The sequence below is a fragment of the Dysidea avara genome, chromosome 8 (genome assembly GCF_963678975.1).
Source record: "Dysidea avara chromosome 8, odDysAvar1.4, whole genome shotgun sequence".
Taxonomy (NCBI): domain Eukaryota; kingdom Metazoa; phylum Porifera; class Demospongiae; order Dictyoceratida; family Dysideidae; genus Dysidea; species Dysidea avara.
In genome coordinates, this window is record NC_089279.1 from 2,367,226 (window position 1) to 2,384,283 (window position 17,058).

The 17,058-nt window shown below is 37.5% G+C and overlaps 1 protein-coding gene and 1 long non-coding RNA gene across 2 annotated transcripts; both read left to right on the forward strand.

The window, feature by feature from the left end:
• Positions 1–1,874: 1,874 nt before the first annotated feature.
• Positions 1,875–3,001, forward strand: LOC136263526 (uncharacterized). Its single transcript, XR_010704674.1, has 2 exons — positions 1,875–1,915; positions 2,633–3,001. It is a non-coding gene; the product is annotated as an uncharacterized lncRNA (long non-coding RNA).
• Positions 3,002–4,408: 1,407 nt separating this feature from the next.
• Positions 4,409–5,352, forward strand: LOC136264580 (uncharacterized). Its single transcript, XM_066059345.1, has one exon. It carries the CDS (start codon positions 4,482–4,484, stop codon positions 5,319–5,321), a length of 840 nt encoding a protein of 279 aa, XP_065915417.1. The 5' UTR covers positions 4,409–4,481; the 3' UTR covers positions 5,322–5,352.
• The last annotated feature ends 11,706 nt before the right edge of the window (positions 5,353–17,058 follow it).

The following is a 17,058-nucleotide window of genomic DNA, read 5'->3' on the forward strand; positions in this document are numbered from 1 at the left end:
TATAAAATCTGAGCACCCGATAACAACCGGTGAGGGAGACATCATTGACACACCAGTACCTATGTCATATGATGAGAAAAATGCTCTCCGTTACATTGCCGATTATGTGTGCAGATGAAGAACTTGTCTATGCTCCTCACAGTGACTGCGACACTTTGAATCTAATTGTGATAACAATAATGGGCAGTCATCACACTGAATTGTCTTTCTGTGTTCATTGTAAAATGCCACTCTCTTCGTTCCTAGTATGCGATTATGCTATAATAATATATTTACAACCCAGTTCCACTTACCAGATTGATTCCTAAAAATTCCTTTCCTCAATTCTTCATACTTTTCATCACTATTCCCACAGCATATCAATGATTGATTCATCCTATCAACAATGGCCTTCAAATCTGCTATAGAAGAAATAATCTGTGAGTGTCCAGCAAAAATTGTTAAGTGACTAGGCTTTTGTGTGATCCCCATGATGTTAACGATCCAACTCCTATCTTCACTTATTTTGATAGAAAAACGAATTTGATAATCACCTGCTTCGTTAGCTTCGAGCTTAACAAGACTCATAGACTTGACTGGTGCTGGAGAAACTGAAGTTACATTTATCCACCCTGTACAGGTAACACATAAAGTTAGGTTGAAACATAAACAGTAAGAGTGTGTACCTTCTATAATATCAGGCATTGCCTGCAGTCTTTGTACCAAACACTCTACACCTGATGCTGGCATTTCTTCCACAACATTTCTGGAGATTGAAATCAAGCATTCTTTGGATAATTCATCTGGTTCTGGAGTTTAAAGCTGAATATCTAGGCTTTTCAGTTTAACCTTTAAAAGTGGAAAATTTACCACTAAACATGGACTAACTGCAACACTGTAGTTTCTCCGCTTGGCATATTTCTTTCTAAATTCATTTTGCGATGAACAGCTAGCCTTAGTTTGCGTTGTAGAGCCATACTACAGGATAAAATTTCACCAAAGTAAATTTAATGTACAAAACATACAAAAAATGTACAGGACTGCAGAGTGCATTCACTATTCAGTTTTTGACTGCTGGCATGGCAAGCTTAAAGGTGTATGGTGTAAACAGTCACACCTGGTATGGCAAGATGCATAGCCACAGGTGATTAAACAACACCATACAAAGGCATAATGTATGAGCCTTCCAGAAAAACATTGTATAAATTTGCAGCACACTGTGAGTGACATTGAAAGCTCGACAAAATATGGATGTTGTGAATACAGAAGTTTTCAGACTTCGGGGGCTAAAAGCCTCAAGGGATGTGGCTCTCATGAATTACACAGTTCATGCAAAACTTACACTAAAAAACTATCACTTTGAGGCAGCCATACCCGTCTGGAGTCAGTGTATAACATGTTCCTGAATCTTCGACAAATTTTCTGGTAACGTGAACAATGTTGGAAAAGCAATGCTAAATGATAAAGGATTAGTGGAGAACTCTCGTCTTACTGTGGATTGCCTCTGAATCTCTTTGTGAATTAAACTATTAACTATACAGGCGGAATTGTGTAGCACTGTTTTATTGTCCTCTATCACTGGCCCATGCACACAATTGTGGTCTTCATCTGAGCACTCTTGTGATGTACTTTGGGTACTTAAAGCCCATGAAAGGCTTACTAACACATCAACACCTTTGCGGTATAGGATTGTACCGAACTTCATATGTACACACTTATATAACATGTAACAATTCAAATATTTAATCAATTTGTGTAGTAGCCATCTAGCTGAAAATATTACTGTGCCATCTCCTGTTTCTACAGTTACCTTTGCTGATGTCACACTACCTGCGTACTCAGATTCATATGACTTTAGGAAAACCTTGCAAGCCCATGGAAGCAGGACAGCCTTAAGTGGTTAGCAACATAAATGACTGTTTGGAGTGTTGCTTTCGTAAGTTTGTCTGTATTACCATCATTGTATTGGTCAACCCACTGGTCAATAGCTTGTTTAAGACTTGTATCACTACCATGTGGGGACTTAAGGGATTCAATAATTAGACAGTGTGTTTTATAACAAGTTGAGCAGATATAGTCTCTTTGGCTGATCGTCACATTCTGCCCAGTCTGGTTTGATAAGTGATGTGACACTTTATCAGCGTCTGGGCTATATCGGCAAAAAGCAGTTCCTCTCTTTGGTTTAGCCCCACATGAACTGCATGGCTTACTCTGGGAACCACAAATTGTGGCATATGTCTCATTATAGCATTTCCTACAAAGAACAAATGTGACCGGGCCTGCGAAAATAGGGCATGTGGGCACATGAGTTTTGCCTACTTTTTCAAACCTTCATCACTAATAACTTTTTGTACCATTATGCTATGGCATTGCAATTTTTAGCTCTTAGTAAGCATTTAATTGGCATTATGCTGCAAGTTACAGAATGAAAATATACTTTTCTAATACTGAGATATGACCTGTAGGGTGATGGGGTGTAGTTTGTGCCCACATGCCCTGTTTTTGCAGGCCCGGTCACAAATGGTTCACCTGTAGGTTCTAATCCAAATAATTTGCTGAGTTTGTCACTGGTGGTAAACATTGCTTTTATTAGTTTATCACATTCTGAATTATTACAATGTGGATTACTGCATTGTTGTTTGCTACTTTGCAGGTCATTGCTTGAAGATTTCCAAGAAGGAATATGATCCAGTTCATGGCCGTGTCTGCGAGCTTCAACCAAGTGTTTCTTACAAATAAAACATTGATTGTGGGGTGAAACACCCAAATGTTTCTCTAAGTACACACGTTCCATTTTACCCCATGAATCATACCGTGATTGCTGGTTGTCTTTGCTTCCACAGAGGATACACTCCTTCACAGACTCTTTATTATCTGCAGTACAATGAGATCCATTTCTTGAAGGACAGTGGGATGAACACTGACTGTCACCTTGCTGTTTTTAAATATTAGAAAAAATATGTGTGATAGCAAAACATTTGTATGCTATGTGGCTATTGGCATGCATAGTTAATACAGCGAATGCTTGCCCATACTTCGCGTATGCGTGGGACACCTAAATTTACCGTGTTATAATTTAATTCTACTATAAAGCTACTGACCAATGCTACCCAGGGAGCCACAGAAGTGTCTAAACGAATTTGTACCTGTGCTAAAGCGAAGCTACCTCAAACTCACCGAGTTCATTCTCGCTGTCTTCGCATCGGCTTGCAGTTGTGTGAGGCCAGCTGTACGATACTGTGAGATAGCTATTTGTTGGAACTATGCGTTGGACAAATGGTGAAGCCATACTATACATGTTAGGGAAGCTACAGCAATGCAAATCGAAAGAGAAATAGACGCCGCATAACTGTAATTATGAACTAGGATTGCGCGCTTGCAACTAAATCTCCCTGTTAAAAGTGGTATTCCCAGACAGTTTGCAAGGAAACAATTGCTTCAGCGATTGTCAGTTACTCTCTGGCGATATAATGCCAAAATGATCCTGAGGCATTATGGCTTAGGCCCCTATTCGGTGATTATTAGTTTCTCATCCAGTCTTTCTAATTATTAAGATGCGGGCGGGAGGGTAGCTATTACCATTATACCATTATTTTATAATATTAATACACTGATGTACAGACCTTGTCCAAATTGTCTTTCTTTCTTACTACAAACATTCCTTCACCAACTGATTCGACTTTTCGTGATCGCCAACTGTTTTGAACACTGAGTCAACTGAAAGCCTGCTTTGATGAAGTCAATAGAGCACGATTGCAACTGGCACTGCAGCAATTTGCTAAGGAAAATAACAGTTCTCCTGGAGATATAGAGTCTATAGCACATTGTAGCGTTCATCAACAAAAATTTATAACAGTTTGGTATCACGTGTTCTTCTGAGCATGCACAGAGTAAATAATGGCTTTCCATGCGGTAGATTAAGAATGATGCGGGCGGTGGATGAGAAACTAATAATCACCAAATAGGGGCCTTATGCCCAGAAGATGGCATAGACTTGTTGAACTAAGTTATTAATTAAGGTTGTTTTGTAGTTAAGGTAGCTAGTTTTGTAGTTAAAGTACTTAGTTTGGTAGTTAAGCTAGTTAGAATTTTGTATTTAATATATTATAGTTTGAAGTTCAAAACTAAATCTCCGTATTTAAGCGTGATTTGTTACGGCTGCGGTTCGACTGGCGACAAGCTACCAAAGTAAGCAGAATTCCACCAAACAATTATAATACCATCTTCATCCTGCTGTTCATAGCGTTTTCATGTTCTTCCTCAGCCAAAAACGCACGCTGTCAGGTGTGAATTAATTCCTACATTCAACAGACAAGGAGTGTTTCAACGTGAGGTATAGCGCACGCCGCTTGCTTCCTATCCCGTTCCTGGGGTATGATATATATCTATGATCAGCTCCTTGAAATATTTAGACCTCCAATACATTCAATGTTGGGAGTGTTTACAAATCTGCGAAAATTTATTTGCCCCTCGAAATATTAATCGCTTCTTTGCGACAGAATATGCTAGTAATATTATTATTGTACTGTACTAGCAAGTTAGTAACAGCTACTGAGCAATGTGATACTTATCAGTTTAGTACCCCTTTCTATCCTGGAGAGTCTTGTAAGGAGATCTATGACTGGAACCCACAAACTCACAACAGGTCAGGATATTATTGGCTTATTAATCCTCCTCGTCATGTATACTGTGATATGGAGCAACGAGTAGTATGTGGTAATATTGGTGGATGGACTAGAATTACTAGTGTTAACATTACCAGAGGAGATGAATGTCCAACTGGATGGAACAAGGGATCACAAGATGGCATCAGTTTCTGTAGATCACCAAGTAACAATGGTGGATGTTATCCTGCACTATTCTCCTCTAAAGGAATAAATTACCAGAAAGTTTGTGGAATGGCTAGAGGATACCAGAAAGGAGACACTGATGCATTTGGTCTTAACCTAGATGGACTGTCCATAACTCATGGTAACTATGGACAACACATATGGTCGTATGGGGCTGGACAAAGTGATGCTGCAACTCACTCGATTCATAACTGCCCCTGTGCTGCTCCCCCTGGTAATGCTCCAATTTCTTTTATTGGATCACATTACTATTGCGAGTCTGGCAGTAATGAGGGACCACCAGATCCTGTTGTATATTACTTGTCTGACCCTTTGTGGGATGGTTTAGACTGTCCTACTAATAACACTTGTTGTGATAACCCCAACCTACCATGGTTCTATAGGGAGTTGGATATGGCTACTATGGATGATGTGGAAGTAAGGATGTGCACTACAACTCTTTTCAGGAGTGAGGGAGTTTTAATAGATCAGTTAGAACTGTACATACAGTGACATGTGTGATGTTAAAATGTATGTATTTGTGAAATTGTTAGTAGTCATAAATGTGTGCGCATGCACATGTAATGTAAGTCACAGTGACGTGGTCTCTCAGCTGGATATTATCTGGCACCACTATGGGCTTAATTTAATTTCTGATATATGAACCGGGGTTCAAAGACATCTACAGAGTCAAGTGAACAAAATGTATCACTACACATTGGCTGCTACACTGTTAAAATTCAGAAGCAGGGGTGCACGTGTCCAGTTGCATGTTTAAAAACAACTCCCTTCAGGTGCTAGAAAAGGGTGCTGTGGTGACACTTAGAGGGTGTGAAAAGAAGAGTGCTAAGGTGCTGCAAGAAATATATAACACCAGAGTGTAAAAGCGCTACATCCAGGGTGTGTGGTGGGGTATACTGTTAATTTCCAACACTTTCGTGGGGGAGAGGGGATCTCCTCCTATCCCTTCATTTTCATTGATGATATTGTTACAGCTGCGTATTGTTTAGCTTACGTGACTTCACTTCGACACGTTCTCACTTATATGCCAGCTGTTCAACTCATTAACAACATGATTGTTTCTCACGTGACAACACTATTTATAGCATGCACGTGACACTCCCTCTCTACAAAGGAGAGTTGTGGAACAAAAACAACTCTCAGCCTAAATGAAGTGTGTACAAAAACAAAATAACTATTTACTGTATGAATCAGTCAGTTATCTTTTCACTAATAACAGTTAATCATCTGGCAAATGAGATAGGGAGTCAGCCACAACATTTTCTTTCCCTTTTACATGCTTGATGATCAGATCATACTCCTGCAACAACAGCCCCAACCTTAACAGTCTTTGATTGTGATTCTTCATTTTGTGTATGAAGGTACAGTAAGAGGGTTGTGATCTGTATATACTAGGATTGGATATCGGGTTGTATTCAGGCATACATCAAAGTGCTTTAGACTTAACACTAGGGAAAGGATCTCTTGTTCAATGGTTGAATAGTTCCTTTGATGCGAGTCAAACGTATGTAAAAAATAACAAACAGGATGTTCCACTCCCTGAGAATCATTCTGCATCAAAACTGCTCCGGCACCAATGCCACTTGTGTCAATCATAAGAATGAACTGCTTCATAAAATCTGGTGCTAGCAGCACAGGGTTGGACAGCAATACAGACTTCAGCATCATGAATGCAGCTTGACAAGTATTACACCAAACATAATCTTGACCCTTCTTTAGCAAGAGGGTTTGATCTATCTAGAGGGTTTGCAATTCGATTTTGTACTAAACTAAGTTATGGCTATTTCATACATTTGTCTACCTTGCAGAATTGTTTATGAATGGAGTAGAAATGGTGTTGAGAGAGAAAAGATTTCAGTTTAAGACTCCTCAGGCCACAGCAGCTTATCAGTTAGCAAGTACTTTAAGGGAGAACGCGTCTACTCATATTTCATTAACTGAAAATTTTGTCATTTGCCTCACTACAGAATTGAGGAAGTGTTTGTCACCACCCACAAAACAAATCGTCTTAAACAAGCCAAAATGTGGGGGGAGTATCATAAACTGAGGACATCTGAAAAGTTCAAACAAGAGTGGAAAGATTTTTTAGAAGCATCTACAGGACAGAGTCCTTGTGCTACATTTGTGCAACATGTCACTCACGAATTATTCAAAAATCGTATAAAATTGAGCACCCAATAACAACTGGTGAGGGAGACATCATTGACACACCAGTACCTATGTCATATATTGAGAAAAGTGCTCTCTGATACATTGCCGGTTATGTTTGCAGGAAGTTCCATGAACGTTTGCTTAAGTCCAGCCACACTATTAGTGGAAAAGATGAAATGACAGTGTCATTAACTGACATGTGCGGAAGTGATAAGTGTGGCGATGGAGAAGAGTGGTTAAACCTGATTGTCGGGGGTGGATTATGGCACATTGACGATGATGTATATGACTTGCTTTGCATAATGGAGGACCACATCGACATGAATCAAGGGCAGCTAAAAGCCTGCTGAAAATAGAAGAGTTAGGATTACAGAAGAACTCATGCTAAATGAGGATTTACTGTTTCAGTGGTGTTTTTGTGCTACTGATCTTGTTGGAGACACATCGACAACTTTACTGAAACAGGTTGTTGAGTTGTTTCTAACTGTACGGGAATTAGCATTTGCATCATCAACACCTGGAAAAATACAAACAGTCACATAAAAAATCCTTATCAAAAAAGAAATCATTAAGAACTGAACTAAATACAGAACAGTAATAAATTTTGTTGATCACTATCCAACTATCACATGATAACTACCTTTTGTGTTGTATCAGTTTCTGTGGTTTCTTTTTTCTTTTGCTGGGATGTTTCTTAAGAGGAGCACTATTTTCTGTTCCATGGATGCTACCTTGAGAACCTCTGCAATTTCCTCTAATTTTTCTGCAGGTAGAGTTAATAACCCGCAAAGCTTGAGTATTTTTAATAAACTGGCTAGCATTGGGGTTCTCATGTGAACGTCCTCTTTGGTGTTGCTGACCAAAAAGTTTTCAATGGCACAACTTATTGCTATAAAATATTTCAACTCCAGGGATGGTAAAACATACTTTACCAATTCCATAAAGGATTTAACTGTAAAACAAATGTATTCTAGCACATTTGATTTCACCTATGCTTTACCTGTATATAATAGCAATGCCCTGACGTGTTTCCAGTGGTAGCAGCATCATGTTTAAAACACACTTTTCACCATCTCTTTCATTTACACTCTCCTCCCACTTATCCAAGTATCCTAAAAATTCTTCTAACCACTGCAATACAGTATGTAGCAACTAGCACGTTCAAAATTAATATTAATATACATAAAAATCATTAGCTGATCGATATGGATTCTTAAACACATTTCTAGATTTTTTCCCCACATGTAAATTGCTAACATTTAAGCAATCAAAGAAATTGTTGAACTGCTCTACAAACTTAACTGTCTGTTCTGCTTCAGCCCCTTGTGTAAGCTTAATGCCATTCGCAACTGAACTACTCAGTACCTGTTAGTAAACAAATATTATTATATGTACATCATTATAAAATTGCATACTTGAGCAGCAAGACCAACTCGCATTTTTGAGTAACTGGTGAGATTTATATGCTTGTACTTTCACTTTGGTATGAGAGCTAAACCAGCTGCTTCAGATCAATTAAGATGGTACAACTTCATTAAGTGAGACCATGATATATCCTTCCCATTACACTAAATACAACAATAATTCTATATAGGGACCCGCCGATTATGCTGGCATAATTATGAACATAATAGGTGCCTGAAAGCATTGAGCATAATGCTAGCATAATAGGTAGAATATTTTGTAACAGTATGAATTCTTGCTTATAAAAATAGCAATCGCAGAAAGATCGATATACTCTAATAGAACAATCATATAGCTGACTGTTCTATTAGAGTATATCGATCTTTTCTGTGATATGCATTTTGACAAGTAAATTTTTGCTTCAGCCACTTATTATTTGTCCATAAACTGGAAATTATTAGCAGAGCATGAGAACTATAATTGAGCATAATTTGAGCATAATAGGTAAGCATTGAGCATAAATTTAAGTATAATAGGTAAATTTTTGAGCAGTGCAGCATAGCATAATAGGTAAAAATATGAGCATAATCGGCGGACCCCTCATTCTATATTAATTAAAATCACGTAGAATTTGTAGAGTAAATCTGCATAGATAACATAATGAGTATTGTAGAATTTGAAAGACAACAAACTGAAAGGCCTATTATTATCATATTGAGTCAGGGTACTAGACAACAGCTTAAAATTTACTGTGATGTAATGGATTAGGGATCACATGAATACAACCTAAAAACATACCCAAAGATGCCGCTTGCTGTTGTACCATGCATTCTGGACTGTCTTAATAAAGTGGGGAGGATCGGATATAATAAATAACTCTCGACCATCATCACAGTAGGGATTTTGGTATTATATAGACAATATCATTTGAGCCAAGATCAGGATTGTGCAGACGAAGGAATTTTCGGTTGGCTGCCAAGCCATCGCAAACTAGTGCCAGTGCTTTAAAATTACATAATTCTAATCGTACAACGGCCTCCCACACAGGGTCATACTTCAGTTCTACAGACAGATCGGTAGATGCAAACTGAGCATAGGGAAAAGCTAGTTTGCTAAAAAGTCCCTTAACAAATAACACCAACATTGTCTTGGCACACTGTAAATACAGTGGTGGTCACAACACACTAACACAGGTGTGATGTTGTTGTCCAAACTGGCACATCCTTACAAGAGTAGTATGCACACCATATTAGTCACACTAATAATAGTGTGACCATACATGTACAGCTGAAAAAAGCACTTGTGTGGAAGGGTAGAATGTGACGGCTTTATTATCAAAGTCAACCACTCATCACAGTATTATTGTGATATATTACATCATCTGCAGTTTCACAATTGGTGTAACATTCCTGGAATGTCAACAATCTACAAACAGTACACAACACTATTAGTCAGTCAGCAACTTACTGCTTTCAAATCTCTACTCAAACATTGTTTCAAAATGTATATGAAACCTATATCACCAAGCCTGGAGTTTGATTGTGGGTTTAATTTCACTCAACTGAGGCTACCTTAAGATATGTACGGGCTCCCACTGATACAAAATTTTCATCTCTCTACTGTTGACTGGATTAATCTAATGGAAATTCTATGAGTTAAGAGTAAATTTACTCTTGGTTAATGCAAATTGGTTACTTTATTGACTAGCTTTGTTCATCGACTTAAACTGTCACTACAATAAAATGTGTATTTGTACATATCACACACACATCACATACTTCGGTGGAGTATGTGATGATAGTTCACATTTGCATTTGATGTAGGAGATGATAGTTCACATTTGCTGGACAAATGTGAACTATCATCTCCTACACATCACATACATCACAGGAGTGCATGCTATGTACAAAACATTTAGAACATACCACATATGCACAAATATACATTTTATTGTAGTGTGTCGTTTATTTATAGCACATAAATTCAATAAAATTGATGCTTTTCTATACATCCTACTACCTCTAAATGATAAAGGATGCCAAAGAACACCTAATTTTTAACACTAGAATCATCTATAATAGCAGAAAATAGTTTTTCATTTACAAATCTTAATGTCATGTACACCAATATACGGTCACTCTACTTGTCTTGTGTGCTTCACACACTATATCCTGAAAGTGTGCCGGCACCCCAAGAGTGTGCTGCTGGTTAAGTGTACGTGCTATGACCACCTCAGTTTTAACAGTGCAGGACACTTCCCAGAATCTGATTCATTTGCTTCACTTGTTACTTTCTTTTCAAGATCAATCAAATGTTCATTAATGTCTCCCAAGTTGTAAAATCCAATTACAGCACCTAATTACCAAACTTTATGAACTCACTTGAATGTTTGTCATACACTATATCTTCACGAATATGCATCTCATCCATTAACAATGTGACATACTTATCCTTCTCCTCACAGTAACCGATTTTTGCAATTTCCATAAGCTGTTCATCAACCTCATCTGAAAAGCAACACTGCATGGGCCATCATAGTAACATAAGTGTAGTCCCTAAGGGTCCTCTGCGATGGTAACACAATTGCTTCGCTTTCTCTCAACATCTCGTAAGCACTGCCACCTGCCAGATGGTGTAAGTACAAACATCACTGAATCATTACAGGGTCCCATCTCATGGATGATAACTTTGTTAGAGACAGTACTTTACACCGAGAGTCCCAAAATATTTTGGCAAAAGACCTTTCTGGGTACTGATTCGAAATTTTAGTAGAGTGCAGACAAGTATTCATTAAGGTCATGATCAACTACAATTCCTCTTCCTTCAATTAGCTTTTCAATACGTTGTGTCAAACGAGCAATTTGTTGCTTTGCATTTCTTGACTGTAAATGTAGTCGTTTCATGCGCTCATCCTTTTCTGAAGATGATAAGCCTTTGTAGGTGGTATGGCTGTCACTTACTGTTCTGTCTTGATCTCTTCTATTGTCACTTTTTAAATGACGATTAAGAACTTGTCTATGCTCCTCACAGTGACTGCGACACTTTGAATCTAATTGTGATAACAATAATGGGCAGTCATCACACTGAATCGTCTTTCTGTGTTCATTGTAAAATGCCACTCTCTTCGTTCCTAGTATGCGATTATACTATAATAATATATTTACAACCCAGTTCCACTTACCAGACTGATTCATAAAAATTCCTTTCCTACTTGAAATCAATTCTTCATACTTTTCATCACTATTTCCACAGCATATCGATGATTGATTCATCCTATCAACAACGGCCTTCAAATCTGCTATAGAAGAAATAATCTGTGAGTGTCCAGCAAAAATTGTTAAGTGACTAGGCTTTTGTGTGATCCCCATGATGTTAACGATCCAACTCCTATCTTCATTTATTTTGATAGAAAAACGAATTTGATAATCACCTGCTTCGTTAGCTTCGAGCTTAACAAGACTCATAGACTTGACTGGTGCTGGAGAAACTGAAGTTGCATTTATCCACCCTGTACAGGTAACACATAAAGTTAGGTTGAAACATAAACAGTAAGAGTGTGTACCTTCTATAATATCAGGCATTGCTTGCAGTCTTTGTACCAAACACTCTACACCTGATGCTGGCATTTCTTCCACAACATTTCTGGAGATTGAAATCAAGCACTCTTTGGATAATTCATCTGGTTCTGGACTTTAAAGCTGAATATCTAGGCTTTTCAGTTTAACCTTTACGAGTGGAACATTTACCACTAAACATGGACTAACTGCAACACTGTGCTTGGCATATTTCTTTCTAAATTCATTTTGCGATGAACAGCTAGCCTTAGTTTGCGTTGTAGAGCCATACTACAGGATAAAATTTTACCAAAGTAAATTTAATGCACAAAATATACAAAAAATGTACAGGACTGTAGAGTGCATTCACTATTCAGTTTTTGACTGCTGGCATGGCAAGCTTAAAAGTGTACAGTGTAAACAGTCACACCTGGTATGGCAAGATGCATAGCCACAGGTGATTAAACAATACCATACAAAGGCATAATGTATGAGCCCTCCAGAAAAACATTGTATAAATTTGCAGCACACTGTGAGTGACATTGAAAGCTCGACAAAATATGGATGTTGTGAATACAGATGTTTTCAGACTTCGGAGGCTAAAAGCCTCAAGGGATGTGGCTCTCATGAATTACACAGTTCATGCAAAACTTACACTAAAAAACTATCACTTTGAGGCAGCCATATCCGTCTGGAGTGTATAACATGTTCCTGAATCTTCGACAAATTTTCTGGTAACGTGAACAATGTTGGAAAAGCGTTAGTTGTGAATGGTACCCACGTCCTAGCAGCAGTAACTGGTGACAAGCCACCAAAGTAAGCAGAATTCCACCAAACAATTATAATACCATCTTCATCCTGCTGTTCATAGCGTTTTCATGTTCTTCTTCAGCCAAAAACGCACGCTGTCAGGTGTGAATTCCTAACATTCAACAGACAAGGAGTGTTTCAACGTGAGGTATAGCGCATGCCGCTTGCTTCCTATCCCGTTCCTGGGGTATGATATATATCTATGGTGGACCATGCAGACACACATGCATTGCATTGTAATAAGTGCTCAGTATACTTGATTACAATAGGGTCATTCCATGTCAAATCAACAAGGAATTTAGGGTCACCTCTCGGATTTTGATGAAACTTGGTGTGTTTGTAGTACCTGTGGTGCTTATCACTCATGCAAATTTTTAGCTCCATACATTCCATAGTTTCTGATTTATGATCACAAATATTTTGAATATTTCATGAAAATTTGGTCCATCTCTAGTTATAAAATTGACTGCAACTTTGTTCTGTGTAAATATTTGTAAACACAATTTTCACTGATGGAAGACTGTTGATTGACCTTTCCAGTGATCCCTAAATTATGGGATATCTACTTAATTATGGTTCAAAAGTACTTCATTGAAAACTTTAATCCTTTATATTTTGAAAAATGCTGCTTGAAATTTTTCAAATTCTTTTGTGAATAATGATTGGGGCATAGTCTATGTTTGTTAAAATTTTGTGGTGGGACCACAATGGGCTCAAGAGATATAACGAATTATGATGTGGTATGTGGAGGAATTTGCAGGCTATTATTGCTGTATTGGAGTGTACACCTCCAATAACCACTCACAACAAGGCTATGCCAAGTTTGTCTTACAGAGTGAAGGTATCTAGGTACATTGCAACCTGTATTAGTGACCACCTGTATTGAAAGGCCACCAATATGTTGCACTTAAATTATACTTCTTTAATGTATAGCACCAAAACATCAACCCTTTCTAGTAAATCCAAAAATGGTCCTTATTAGACAGGTTGACTATAAATTATAGATCTGACCACTACGTGTCCCTAAACATCATGTAAATGTTGTACCATCTCTTCACAAGTATCTTCTTTCTTAAGTTGAATCCCACTGTAGTGGATTTAGCCATATTTAAGTTCCGTATGTGGCTGCATAGATACACAATGTTGGGAGTAACGCATTACTTATGTAACGCGTTATGTAATATTATTACTTTTGTGGTAACAAAGTAACATAACGAAATACGCTATAAAAACAGGTAATATAACGTAAGCTACTTTACTTACAAATGTAACGCGTTACATAAGTAATATAATTACTGTAACGAGTCTAATATTACATAATATTATTACTACAAGTAACGAAGTTACTAATCTCGTTAGTTATCCTCTGAGTAACGCCTAGCCACAACGAAGTAACGAGGCCTACTGAATGAAGCTTATTCACCAGCTTCTTACTTATAATCAAAATTTGCATATTGTCCAACAATGCAATCATGTCACGTGATAAGGCGGTAGTTTCACACGTGACAGCTTAAGGCTGTGGACACAAAGTAATATAATATGTAATATTATTACAGTTACTTTATTTTATGGGTAATATGTAACTGTAACTAAATAGTTCAGTTGCAAGTAATATGTAATATGTAACTAGTTACTTTTACAAAGTAACTTGCCCAACACTGTAGATACATACAACAGAACTCCTCAGAAGGGATACCTGGATACCTTGATAACCAGGATATCTGTTTATACACTGTATTCCCACTCTATAGTGGTGCACATACATTTGGACCAAGATACTTCTGTAGCTTCTGTAATATGAGCACTTTATTATGGTCCTAACAATGGAGGGGTTTTGCCATATACGTACATGCATTAATTGTACCTCAATGTGTGAAATTAATTATTACATTACTTTACATTCACAACCACTTTGAAGATCAAGTCATAAATTCATAAACATACTCACGTAGGAAGTAAACATGTTGACCACATATTTAACATTTACCTGTACTGATCTTCAAAAACGTGAACACAAAATACTTTGAAAAACCATTAATTTTAGTCTATAAATCACGCATTGAGGTGCAAGCAAGTGTTAATTGTACGTACATTTTGGACCCAAGACAAGTCTGTGGTTTCTCAAAAATGAACACTTCATCAATGGTCCAGGGAATAGAATAGTTACACTGTACATAGTAGATGCATTACTTGTACCAAGAGTTTTTATGTTATTATAAAGTGAGATCATGAGGCTATCAAGGTACCCAGATATCCTTTTTGAGGAGATCTGTTGTACCTATGCAGCCATGTACGTAACTTGAATAGTGTAGAGTGGGGATATGTATGTAAGTGCACTACAGCAAGATTTTACTTAATAAATAAGGTATAACTGAAGAGATGGTACAACATTAATGTGTTTATGGACGCATGATGATCTCATTTATAGTCAACCTGTCTAATAAGGACCATTTTTGGATTTGCTAGAAAAATTGATGCTTTGGTGCTATACATTAAGATCAAATTAAAGTATAAATTAGCTGCAGCTTATAGATGGTCTTTCAATACAGGTGGTCATTAATACAGGTTTCAATGTACCTAGACACCTTCACTCTGTAAGACAAACTTGGCATGGCCTTGTTGTGAGTGGTTATTGGAGGTGTACACTCCAATACAGCAATAATAGACTGCAAATTCCTCCACATACCACAACATAATTCATTATATCTCTTGAGCCCATTGTGGTCCCACCACAAAAAGTTTATCAAACATAGACTATGACCCAATCATTATTCACAAAAGAATGTGAAACATTTCAAGCAGCATTTTTCAAAATATAAAGGATTAAAGTTTTCAATGAAGTACTTTTGAACCATAATTAAGTAGATATCCCATAATTTAGGGTTCACTGGAAAAGTCAATCAACAGTCTTCCATCAGTGAAAACTGTGTTTAAAAATATTTACACAGTACAAAGTTGCAGTTGATGTTGTAACCAGAGATAGACCAAATTTTCATGAAATATTCAAAATATTTGTGGTCATAAATCAGAAACTATGGAATGTTTGGAGCTAAAAATTTGCATGAGTGATAAGCACCATAAGTACTACAAACACATCAAGTTTTGACAAAATCCGAGAGGTGACCCTAAATTCCTTGTTGATTTGACATGGAATGACCCAATAGTCATTTATTTCTAATAAATTAAAGCAACCATGTACCTTCCACAAACTTATTTGATCTGAGTGCATAAACTTTTGCAAATTTTGTAATTTTGCGTGTCTCATAACTACTGCAAGCATTCCATAATTGGCAGATTGAGCAATATCTTAAATTTTCTGTATTACTTTCCACAATTAATATAATGATTCAGTATATCAGTGCTTTGGGGATTTCCTTTTGCTAGTCTCGTGCCCAGACCGCTTTTTTTCTTTTTGTGTGGGGGCGGAGAGTTTCTCCGCCCCCACACAAAAAGAAAAAAACGGTCTGGGCACGAGACTATCCTTTTGCTTTTACAAATGATTGTGTGCATCAGTTTAAGGTCCCATAATTTGGTCATTGAACCATGCCATGCTCTACTGTGTATTATGATCAAGGCAGTGGTTACTGAACCGAAAGTTGGTGCAATAACGCCAGAGCTATTGAACTTACAGTCACATGACACGTACGAAATGGACTTTTATGGGCTATGAAAAGGGCCAACTAATTTTAAACACCAAACTACACATTAGAATGGTCGATGACATGATTTAGTCTGCTTTAATAATCACGTGAACCACGTACTTTATAGCTCCGTAGATTTAATTGTGGGATACATGACTTGTGAGTTTCTGTAGTACTCTTCAGGAAATCCGCATACAATTTTATGTTGAAGAATGGCTGAACCGCGGATGGTAACTAGTATGAAAGTTGAGACTTCACTAGTCAAGAAGGCTGGCCATTGATCAGTAAAGTTTTGCAGAAAATGCATTGTAACTATAGCTACATGAGAGACTGCAGGAGTAGACAACACCAAGACTTGTGGAAAAGACTAAAGAAGAGCTGAAATATATGCCTTGTAAAGTATTCCTGCTCATGGAAGACTGAGTTGTTTAAGACTAGTGAAGAGCCAAGCAACAGCTGGTAGCTACCAGCCCTGCCCAACAAAATGTAGCTAAGTGTTTCGTGTACTGTGAAATGTATAGTGAGTATGGTACTTGGATTGGTGTGCACATGGTGTGTTTGTATGTTCATTTGAGGTGATTGACATTGAATTTCTGTATCTAGAGGTATGCTGAAATCCATACCTGTAGAAATGTGTCCACGTTTAATGATAGTTTATTACTTTTGGCA